This window comes from Jaculus jaculus, chromosome 1, assembly GCF_020740685.1.
Source record: "Jaculus jaculus isolate mJacJac1 chromosome 1, mJacJac1.mat.Y.cur, whole genome shotgun sequence".
NCBI classification, from domain to species: Eukaryota; Metazoa; Chordata; class Mammalia; order Rodentia; family Dipodidae; genus Jaculus; species Jaculus jaculus.
Genome location: NC_059102.1, coordinates 337022950 through 337035197, shown reverse-complemented (window position 1 = coordinate 337035197; position 12248 = coordinate 337022950). Strand labels below are relative to the sequence as shown.

The 12248-nt window shown below is 45.5% G+C and overlaps 1 protein-coding gene across 1 annotated transcript in view; it reads left to right on the top strand.

The window, feature by feature from the left end:
- Ush2a (usherin) overlaps nucleotides 1–9234 on the top strand; it is a 755222-nt gene extending 745988 nt beyond the window's left edge. The window contains exons 69-71 of the mRNA XM_004672003.2: nucleotides 4003–4247; nucleotides 7258–7479; nucleotides 9145–9234. Of these exons, the coding sequence (XP_004672060.2) occupies nucleotides 4003–4247; nucleotides 7258–7479; nucleotides 9145–9234 (557 nt within the window). The remainder of the gene's footprint in view (nucleotides 1–4002; nucleotides 4248–7257; nucleotides 7480–9144) is intronic.
- Nucleotides 9235–12248: the final 3014 nt, after the last annotated feature.

Genomic DNA, 12248 nt, shown 5'->3' with positions numbered 1-12248 from the left:
TGTTCTTAGCAGTGGAATAACAGACAGGGGCCACTGCATCTAACTGTGTTTTGTTTTGTTTTGGTTTTTGGTTTTTCTAGGTAGGGCCTCACTCCAGCTCAAGCTGGCCTAGAATTCACTGTGTAGACTCAGGCTGGCCTTGAACTCACGGCAATCCTCCTACCTCTGCGTACTAAGTGCTGGGATTAAAGGCAGGAGCCACCATGCCTGGCTACGTCTAACATTTTCATGTGTGTCCTGGGAGTCATACTCAGGTTCTCATGTTTTCAAGGCAAGCACATCACCTCATCCAGAGATTATAAGGAACATTTTTTAAGTGCAGTTTTACTCATAATATTTGACTCCAACATACACAGGACTTTACACTTTCAAATAAAAGGGCAAAGTTAGAGAAATAGCAAATCTTTTCCACTAAAACCCCTTGGTGGCTAACACATTTTCTGTTCTGGTAGCTGGTGCCTCGTCGACATTGTGTCCACGAGCACTTTGAGTGTGTTAGGCCCTCTACATGCTGGAGCACTGTGAGCACACCGATACCAGAACCAGCTTCAGCCAGTGAGAGTGCCGCTTGCAGACCGTGCATATCTGGATGCCGTGCAAAATGCCTCACCACATCGAAGGTGATTCCTCTCACCCAGCTGCTGCCATGTGATCTGTAGCTGTGAGACAGGAAAGAGCGGCCTGACACTCCTCGGCACTTCCTACATTTCTCGGTGGGGGGAGGGGTGCGAGGGACACAGGAGTTGAGCCAGCAATGCTCTGCAAGCTGGTTGGTAGCAGGACCACTGGACCATGGCTTTCCTCTGGACTCCAGGCCCAGGAGCCTTCACTGACAGTTCTCCGACTGGCGTGGGCACGAGTCACCTCTGCTTGCTTGTTCGTACATGGTTTCTCAGGCTGCTGACAGAGGTACTTGTGGGAGGCACTTTAAGTAAGTCCTGTGATTCTGGCCCAGAGGCCCAGGACCCCTACCACTCTCCCCAGTGTGCTTAAACCTGAGACCCAACCACTGGAGTGCTATTCCCTGACTGCTAGCTTCCCACTTGATATATATGCAAGTCCCTTAAAGTGGAAAGCATAGTATAAAAAGGGAGGGAAAAGAGAAATGTTCAGGACACCCTATGCTGATTTTGAGCTCTTCATAAAAGGAAGCGATCTCCTGAATACAAACAGAAGTTCTCCTGGCTGAGCTCTGAGTTGTGAGCAGCGGCCCTCATGTCTGGAGGCTGAGCTCTGGGCACAGCAGAGGGACGAAGCTCTGAGGACTGTGCCAATTCCAAGCACTGTCCAGCTGATACCTAGAGTCAATTTTAATTTTGCTGGTATAACTTCTGACGCGTCCCCGTTCCATTGCCTGCGGGCAGCCTCCCAGCCAGAAAGCAGCAGAGCCCGCATCTCCGATGGCTGCTCTGAGCAGTTTCCCTTTTGAGGTCTCCCTCAGGCACTCCTCAAGTGTTCCCAAGCAAGCGTCCACTGAGCCCATCACACCAGCCTCTGGAGTCCCAGCCTGTGTCACATGCACAGCAACTCAACCCTTTTCCTATATAACCAGGATCCATGTATTTGGAGTGAGGACGCCACATTGGTTCCGACTGAAGGACTTGTAGCCTGCAGGAGCTAGGTGTTGCTTTGGTACCAGCTCTCTCTCTCAGAGATGAGGACGCACAGGCCAGGGCATCAGCGACTTTTCAAACTGTATTGCAGCTCAGAAGTTGGATGGGGTTAGCAAAGGAGTTTTGCTCCTCTCACCATTTCAAACTTAGTTTTCCTCACTTTCTTCTCCTCTCTTATGTCTTTGCACCCCAATTCTGACCTTTGTCTTTTAATCTTCCCCCTGGGAATGTGAACGGGACGATGTGGAACATACCTGCCACATCCTTGATATACTGAGACAAGAGGTCCTGGCACACACTTGCCACATCCGCAAAGCTCTGGCACCAGGGATGGGTGCCCAGTGCGCAGGCTTCTTCTGCCTTGTCCGCTTGTCCTCTGCCTCTGGCCCAGGCATGTGCTTCCAGTGGGCAGCGCTCTGGCTGCCAGTGCCACACGCGCTGGAGCGGCAGTCTCTCACTTCCACGGGCTTCTGAGCTGGTTCCAGCAAGCGGCTGTGCAGAAGCTGATCCCCCAGTTCCCCTCCTTCTCATTTTGCCAACATGGCAGCATGATCCTCCTGCCTTGTGCCAGCCTGCAGTGACACCCCTTTTACCTTTCTCCCCTATGCCACTGCTCAGCCACGCCCATGCAGAAGACACAGTGAGCCCACTACTTCATCACGGGAGGGACTGACCCTCTTTGTGTCCCTCAGCTTTCCTTCACTGTGACAAAACACCTGAGGAAAATAATGAACAAAAGGTTCATTGTGGCTCACGATTTCAGAGGCTGCAGTCTACAGTCACCTGGCCCCACAGCCTCTGGGCCAAAGGCAAAAAAGTACCATGACAGGACCATGCCATGGAGCACAGCAGCTTACTGCATGGCAACCAGGCAGCGAGGGCAGACAGGGCCTCAGGAAAGTGCATCCTGCAAAGTCATGGCCCCACTGACTGACTCCCTCCAACTGCGTCCCTCTCTGAATCCCCTGAGCCATGAGCTCATCAGCGGGCCCGCCATGGAGGAACACGCCATTGTCCAGTCACCTCTCAGCCCCACGTTAGAGCATGGCTGATCCAAACCACAGCAGCCATTGAAGGCGAACCTTTGTGGGGGAGGGGCAGGCGCTGGGGAGATGGCTCATGATTCAGTGGGTGAAGTGAAAGCATGAGGACCGGAGCTTGGATCCCCAGCACCCAAAAAAGTGCCAGGCATAGTGGCATGTGCTTATAACCCCCGCCTCAGGTAGACAGGCAGGAGGATCCCCGCGGATTACTGGCTGGCTAGTCCAGACAAAACAGTAAGAACCTCTCTCAAAGTAAAGTGAAGAGTAGTAAACTACAACGAGCTCTGGCCTCCACATGCGTGAACACACGCGTGCACACACACACACACACACACACACACACACGCTCGCATGTGCACCAACACACACAAAGGTGTCCACATGAATACACAAACATTCATGCATACCACAGACATATATACATCTAAAAATGTTGTCTTTTATTAGCCTCCTGCTGAGATAATACCATCAACTTTCAGCAGAAATCAAAAGGCTGTGGTCAAGGACGTTCTACAAGAAGCCCCCTCAGTGCCTTTGGTGACAATCTGTAGACCTTTTGCTACGTAACGGAGGCCAGGGAGCAAGACATAAAACCTTTGTAAGAAGCTATAACCTTCACAGTGAAAACTGGGATCTGATGTATCAAATCTCGTTTGCATAAGACTTCTCAGGAATGAGGCTATCTGAGGTGAGGGGACCCTGGGTGTCACAGCCTGGACGGTGCATTGACTCTGTGGCAGCAATACCTAGAGCGGCCTGTGGCTCACAGAAGTGCACAGGGCCTCAGCCAAGCATCAGGACAGCCTCGTGGTCGCTGTGCTGCCGCCTTGTAAAATTGGCTGCTGTCCAGTGGTCTTTCCAGACTTTCCAGGGCAGTAGTGATTTCCAACCCAAACCACACTGCCAAGGGGACCACTGAGGTCCCTGGAGGTCTGTACGTGCTGGTTGCCTCCAAGCAACACCCAGACAACGTGCCTTCAGCCTGCATGGGAGTGTGAACAATAATGAGACACTGCTTTCAACTCCTGCATAAACTTCACAATTACACAGTAGCGAACACAGACCACAAAACTGCCTGCTGAAAGAGCATCTTCCTTTTCTTTTTTTTTTTAATATTTTCATTTATTTAGAAGCAGAGAGGGAGAGAAGAAAGACATACAGAGAGAATAGGCATGTCAGGGCCTCTAGCCACTGCAAATGAACTCCAGATGCATGTGCCACTCTGGCTTTACATAGATACTAGTGAATCAAATCCGGGTTATTAGGCTTTGTAGGCAAGTGCCTTAACTGCAGAGCCATCTCTCCAGCCCCTATTTTCCTTTCATTTTCCTGTATTTTTTTTTCAGGCCTAGTGCTAACAACTCCTGGAGAAAAGAAGGAGTCAGGAAGTAAAAGTACAGAGTTCTACAGTGAACTGTGGTTCATCGTGTTAATGGCAGTGCTGGGTCTGATCTTGTTGGCCATTTTTCTGTCCCTGATACTACAAAGAAAAATCCACAGGGAACCATATATCAGAGAGAGACCTCCTTTGGCACCTCTTCAGAAAAGGACGTCTCCATTGGGTGTCTATCCACCAGGGGAAATGCCTATGGTATGTACAGAAGGGTGTATCCTTTTCTATCACAATGTGAACCAGCTATGTGAGAGAGCACATAGGACTTTCTGTGTAAAGAATCATGGAGAGATGGCTTAGCAATTAAGGCATTTGCCTGCAAAGCCAAAGGACTCAGGTTCAATTCCCCAGGAACCAGGTTAGCCATATGCACAAGGGGGTGCATGTGTCTGGAGTTCGTTTGCAGTGGCTGGAGGCCCTGGTGCACCCATTCATTCTCTCTCTCTCTCTCCCTCTTTCTCTGTCAAATAAATAAATGAAAAATATTTTTAAAAAAGAAGCATGTATCATTTAAATTCTCTCAGTTTGGATGCCCTTATTCTTCCTTGTCTTGTTTAACTGCTCTTGCAGAGACTTGCAGTGCCATATTGAGTGGCAGGGGAGGTGTTGGCACCACCGTCTTCTTTCAGAAAAGACAAAGCCTTTACCTTTTGCCCATTCAGTGTGTTATCTGCTGGCTTTTGTTATAAACAGTCTTTATTATGTAGAGGTATGCTTCTCATTTTTATTTATTTGAGAGAGGGAGAGAAAAAGAGACAGAGTGAGAAAGAGAGAAGGAAGATGGGCACACCAGAGCCTCTAGTCACTGCAAACGAACTCCAGATGTATGTGTTACCTTGTGCATCTGGCTTACATGGGTCCTGGGGAATCAAACCAGGGTCATTTGGCTTTGCAAGTTACTGCCTTAACTGCTAAGCCATCCCTCTAGCCTGAGGCATGCTTTTTATATGTAGAGTTGTTAAGCATTTTCATCATGAAGGGATGTTTTATCAAATGCCTTTACTGCAAAAATCATGGCCATATAGTTCAATTCTCCATTGTGTTGATGTGATACATCAGAGTTTGATTTGCAGATGTTGAATCATTCTTGCATTCCTGGAATGAATTCCACCTGATCATGGTGATCATGGTATACATTCTTTTTAATGTATACAGGGAAATATAAGTAAATTTTGTGGTCTGTGGTACTGTGATTTGGCAGTAAGTTGAAAGTTGTCTGTGCTTGTTCACACTTGCATGAAGGCTGAAATAATACTTTAGTGTATTGATAGTCTGACTAGGAGTTTGAATTTAATTTATTAACTTTTTGTTTTGTTTTGTTTTTCGAGAAAGGGTCTCACTCTAGCCCAGGCTGACTTGGAATTCACTATGGAGTCTCAGGGTGGCCTCAAACTCATGGCAATCCTACCTCTGCCTCCCAAGTGCTAGGGTTAAAGTTGTATGCCACCATGCCTGGCTAATTTATTAACATTTAAATGATAATTTTTGAATCTGTCTTCATTAAGGGCATGAGTTGGTAGTGGGTTTTGGGGGGAGGTGATAATATGTTGCTTTTATTTTGCATATTTGTCTGGTTTTGAAATAAGAATAATGATGGCATCATAAAGTTTAGAAAAGATTTTTTTTCTATTTCAATTTTTTGGAATACCTTCAGATTTGGAAGTATTTTTTTTTAATTATTTTTAAATGTTTTCTAGAATTCAGCAATAAAGTCATCAGGCTCTGAAATTTTTTTACATGGAATATTTTTAATAATAATTTCAATATTATTCATTATTTTGTTTTATCTAGAATCAGTTCTGGTACATATGTTTATTTTACCCATTTTAATGTTAATTTACCCATTTCTTCTAGATTTCCTAGTTGTTGTTTTTTTAAATGTAGTTGCCCATAGCAGTTTTATGACCCTTTGTATTTCTGTGGTATCAACAGTTCTTATTTATATGTGCTTTCTCTTTTCTCTTGATTAAACTAGCTAAAGACTTGTCAATTTTGCTTATCCTTCCAAAAAAATCAGCTGTTACTTTGATGTACTGCCTAGTATTTTTATTTTTATTTCTGCTCTGACCTTCCCTACATCATTCCTCTAATACCTTTGGACCTCTTGGCTTGTTACAACTTTTCCTAATCAGTAAGGTGCACTTTTAGGATGGGTGAGATCTCTCTAGCTTTCCAATGTACGTGTTTATTGCTGTAACACTCTCTTGATGCTGCTGTGGCTGCGTCCCATAAATTTTGGCATACTGTGTTGTCATTTTCATTACTTTCAATTTTTTTTTCATTTCCTTTCCCTTTCTTCCATTACCCCTTGGTCCTTCAGAAGCATACCATTCAATTTCCTTGAATTTGTATACATTTCATTCTTCCTGTCTCCCCAAAGTCGTTTTCCTTTGCTTTCCTTACCCACTCTTCTCTAGATAATAGTGTTAAGGCTCCTTCTATTCCGCCAGTGTGCCACTAAATTCCTAAAACGGTTTTGAACAAGGACTAATGTCACTTTTTTCTCAGTTTGACTCTGTGGCTGACATATCCGATGTGTCCAGTAATGTCACCCTAAAGAGCTTCACCATGCACCTCGAGGTACCAATGAGTGCTGCATGAATGGCTGGCTTCTGCATGTTGTGTCGGCTGTCCATTGGGGGGCAGGGGCCTTTCACTGCGCTGTTAAATGAGAAACCCCAAGGTCGCAAGGGCACAGTCTGGGTTCCACATCATGGGAAGACATTGCTTTGTACATATTAATAGCACAGCTGACTTATTTTGGAGACTGGGATCTTAAACAAGACAAATAACAAGTACTAAGAAAAGGAGGGAGGGATCATTTTCCTACAGATTCAGGACTTTTAAAATGAAATTAAGCTGCTCATGGTGGGCAACCATGTACACAGCATGCTGGGGGCAGGAAACTGGAGGGCTGGGTTCTGTGCCAACATACGAGAACACCTGTTAACTCATACTCCATCCCCACCTCAAGGCATGGCAAGCCTTGCTCCACAGGGAGCAACAAGCCACCAGTGTGTGGACACTCTAGGTGTTGAGAGCCTTGGCCACCTAATACCAACAAGGGTACATAGAATATTATTCAGCTGAAGAATTCCATAAAGACTCTTGAAAGTCATTCTCTTCAGTGACATGTGTAAGTCACAGTTTTCTGCCACATATCAGGCCCATTTTGTTTAACATCAATCCCCAAAAACTTGCCTTTCAGGGACTAACCAATACCAAAATTCCCGGGTCCGGGACACCGGTGAGCATTCGGAGCAGCCGGAGTGTGTCTGTACTGCGGATCCCAAGTCAAAGCCAGATCAGCCACACCTACTCCCAGAGACCTCTCCGTCGCAGCGCCAGCCAGCGCATGGACATTAATGACAAGAAAGTTGTGATTGATGACTCTCTGTGGGAAACCATCATGGGCCACAGCAGTGGACTGGTGAGTTGTTAATGTCTTTAGTTCCATGGTCCAAATAACTGAGTCTGGTAGATGACCTCATCATGTGCTATTTGCAAGCAGGTCCCTAGCAGCTGAAAGGACTAAAATCCTAGAAATTTTACCAACTATCACGCTTCATTGCTGTGCCACCTTGTAGATGTCCTCTGCAGCACCATTCACTGGGCTGTCGGGTGAGAAGTGGATGGTGCTCGCTCATCTTCCCCAAATCTTCCTTACGTTCCTTCACAGAAAGACCAGGGATGGCTAGGGAAATGGCTTAGTGGTTAAGGAGCTGGCCTGCAAAGCCTACAAACCCATGTTCAACTACCCAGGTCCCACGTAAGCCAGACGCACGAGATGACACGCGCACAAGGTGGCACACGCACACAAGGTGGCGCACACATCTGGAGCATGGTGACAGTGGCCAGAGGCCCTGGTGCGCCAGTTCTCCCTCCCTCTCTCTTGCTCGTTCTCACTCTCTCCTGTTCTTTCTCTCATAAGAGAAAGAAAAACTAGTGGTTTCTATGAATCCTCTATTGAATAATGGTAAAAGATAAAGGGAAATCTTTTGGTTCAGGTCCCTTGTCCATCCAAAAATAGACCTCTGGACCTCTGTGCCTGCTCAAAATGATTAAGTGCATATGAGTCATTTGAACATTTTCCTGGGGGCTGGGCAGATGGCTCAGAGGTAAAGGCACATGCTCGCAGAGCCTGCTGACCTCTGTTTGATTACCCAATATTCACATAAAGCTAGATGCACTCAGTGCTACATGTGTCTGGAATTCATTTGCAGTGGCAACAGGTCCTAGTGAACCCAATCTCTCTCTCTCTCTATCTATCTACTCACATATAAAAATATTTTTTAAAATAAAAACTTTCCTGATCTTATTACAGCTAATTCATTTCCAGCTCAGATCTAAAGTTTTATAAATGACAGGAGTAAATTTTAGATTGTTGAAACACACAATTGCTCATGCAGTACTTTTAACAGGCAAAAGAGCACATTTGACTTAACACAATTCTTAGATGAATAAAAGTCTGCTATCATTATGTGATATTATTTAGATTATTCCATTTGATCGTCATAGGCTATAGGAAGTCAGTGATACTCCTCCTCACCTTTACAGGAGTGGAGGGTCAGATACGCAGTCCACATAAGCAATCGTTGTTGAGGGGAGGGATCTTAAAAACATCATGTGCCTCTAACTACTATGCAGCATGTGTCACGTAGGCATTTTGACAGTGTCACTGTGCAAGAGGATCAATGAGCAGTTTTAAAAGTACTTGGCAAATTTTCATTATAAAATTTTATCAATACCTGTTCAATAAATCCACTAACAGGATAGGAAGTAATCAAGAATATTCATGTGCATTTTGGCTCAGTCTGTAAAGCTTTTTTTTCTTTCTTTCTTTTTTAAATGACATAGATAGAGATACACATTTCTCCCTGCTTATAGCTGAGAAAATGGGAGCTTTCAGGGTGAAAATGCCGCACAATGTAATATGCTGGCTTAGTCTACAGACCATGTGTGCATGTAATGTGATTCCTTCAGTGGGGTAAATCTAAAGAAAGGACTGCCTAAACTCACACCTTAGTCTTTAGCACATCAAGCTGTCACTAGTCACAACAGGTACTGTCACAGTGATGCTTGGCTTGCTTTTCAGTACGTGGATGAAGAGGACCTGATGAATGCCATAAAGGGGCTCAGCTCCGTGACCAAGGAGCACACCACCTTCACTGACACCCAACTGTGAAGGATGGGAGGCTGTAAGATGTTAACTCTGCGATGTGGACTTTGCACCGCAACATTCCTGACCGCTGACTGACACAGCACGGTGCTGAAGACCAGTGTGTGCTCCTCTGTAATACTATAAAGAAATGAGGCTTGTTTCTGAAATCCTTCTTCTGTTAATAGAAATCTAAGAAATGCCCTGTATCTGGTAGTCAAGTATAAGGAAATCGTATCCATAGGAAAGTGCTGGTTCTGCCTTGCTCGTCTGGTGGAAGATGAAGCATGCAATTTGCCCTGGGCTCTGACGGCAATGCCACTGGTTAAATGAATAATCGGTGGCAATTTCACGATGGCCCACAGTTGTTATAAGTAAGTAATGAGATGCTGCTGGTCTAAAAATGAAGCAAGTGGACCGAGAGGAGGGACGCTGCTGCTGCACCCTCCTTCCAGCCCGATGGTTCCAGTGCCGGCTCCACGCCTGAGTTCAAAACACGTGACTTGGAAGATAACTCCGGCTGCAGACACTTAGCTAAAGATTATAGTTACACTATTTGGGGCTAAATATCCTCCAAGCCTTCTGACAGCACTATATAATTTATACATGCACCTGTCTCTGTTCTTGCATTTATGAATCTAGAAAATCTAAATAGCTAAAATAAATTCCAGGGAACAAACTGTTTCAATGCAAACACCTTCATTTGAGTCAATGTTTATATCAAACTCTAATTAGCATTTTTCATAAAATTCTGTCAATTCACTGAGCAATACGTAATACTGATATCTTCAATTCAGGACATTTTGAATGGCTACCATCGTACTGGTAATGTCTATTTAGCCTACGTGGAATTTTAAAAGGAATTTTTTTTTTTGCTCCTTCCTGACATGTAAGTATAAAAGTATGTATAATGTACATACATATGTATATCACATATACTCTGAAGTGTTTCCCTCCATGTCAAGAGCTCACTTCTCCCTTTAGTCAGTAATAATGAACAACATACAACAGTGTCAACTTCTAGAACTCAAGTTTCTTAGGATTACAAGGTTATCATAATTCTGGATTAGTGTTTAAAGCTTTTTGTTAAAATGACATCGAAATATACATTTCTCCTAGTTTATAGATGAGAAGTCCAAATCAGTGTGAAATTACATACATCCGTTTTTCTTTCAGATGGCTTAACATAACTTCTCTGCTTCCTTTTAAGGTTTAAGTGGTACTAGAAGTAATTCATACAAAAGTCTGACACTATTTTGTGAACCCATGCCCAGAGACGGGGGATCACAAAGTTAAACTGGCAAAAATGTACAAAGTATAGAGATGGCCCAACTTACTCTACTCCTCTGGTGCAGCAAAGATTGATACTTCATCCCAGTGTGTGGTGGGGCAGCTCCTCACATCGAGCTATTCCAAAAGGCTGCCTGCAGCACAGACCAGTAGTAAGTGACTCTGTCTGTCCACCACAATGACTACAGACATTCCGAAATAACTGCACCTTCAACAGTGGCCACTGTCCCCGTCAGTGGGAGCATGGCACTGGAAGGCTCAGGTTTTATTTCTGTGAGCTTATTCTGAGTCAAGTACTTGCTTCCTGCTGGAGGCCGGCACATCCGAGAAAAACCTGTGTCTGCCTGTGTGAGCTTCTGTAGCATGAGGGAGAAGAGGCCCTTTCTGGTCATAGCCTATGCCATCCCTGGCCTCCTGCTCCATAAGTAGCACTTGTGTTCACAAGTACATCCACAAGAGGGCAGATCCTCGGTCTTGGAAGTTAACTACTCCATCACTTTATATTTTCAAGAGAAAAAGATGTAGATCCACCCCAATTCCTGTTCCCAGATCAAACCCCCTTGTACCCCAAGGATCCACCCACCCATCTTACCCCAAAGACTCTGATCCAGGGGGCCAGGGCTGGGGCTGGGGCTTCTGCTTTTGAAAGCGTTCTTGCTCGTAATGGAAGAAGCAGTAAAGGAAAGCATCTGGAAGTAGCCCTGTGAGGAACACACGCGACCAGGGCCGGACCAGCCCACTGGCCACTAGTTGTCCCCCACAGAGCCAACGTCCTCCGTGTTCTTAGAACTTTTCAGTCTGCTCTGCGGTTCTGCTCACACTCCTGCGCTCACCAGTGCAGGCCAGTTCTCAGTTTAACTAAGAACTACCATGCTTTCTTGTTCCTAACATTGTTTGGTAAGATTACGCAGTCACGTTTTTATACCTTCTGCCAAGAACAACGCTGACGTACTATTGACTTCCACTGCAGAGCATGTGCACGTCCCAGGGCCTTGCACTGCACGGAGCATGTGCACGCGCGTCCCAGGGCCTTGCACTGCACGGAGCATGTGCACGCGCGTCCCAGGGCCTTGCACTGCACGGAGCGTGTGAACGCGCGTCCCAGGGCCTTGCACTGCACGGAGCGTGTGCACGCGCGTCCCAGGGCCTTGCACTGCACGGAGCATGTGCACGCGCGTCCCAGGGCCTTGCACTAGTGCAACACTCGTGCTGGCCTCCCTCTAAAGACAGTTCACTCCATCTGTAACTGACACGTGGAGCACTTACGTACCTCAGCAATAATGAGCATAATTGTATCACACTTGAGCAGTTCACTTCCAATGCTCAACTATCGTGTAAACTCATTTAGATGGTTTGATCAATAAATATTTAGATGTAAACCAAGTTTAGCATCTTTATGAAAAAAACATTCTAATAGACAATCCTATGTTGCACATCAGTTAATAACTACATGCCAATTAAGAAAACAGGATGCTCTTGGGCTGGAGAACATTGCTTAGTGGTTACGGCATATGTCTGCAAAGCCTAAGGACCCCAGGACCCATGTAAGCCTGATGCACAAGGAGGCACATGCATCTAGAGTTTATTTGCAGTGGCTAGAAGTCCTGGCACACCCATTCTCTCTCTTTCTACCTCTTTCTCTCTCTCAAATAAATAAATAAAACATATCAAAAAAGAAAAGAATGGGCTGGAGAGACGGCATAGCGGTTAAGCGCTTGCCTGTGAAGCCTAAGGACCCCGGTTCAAGGCTT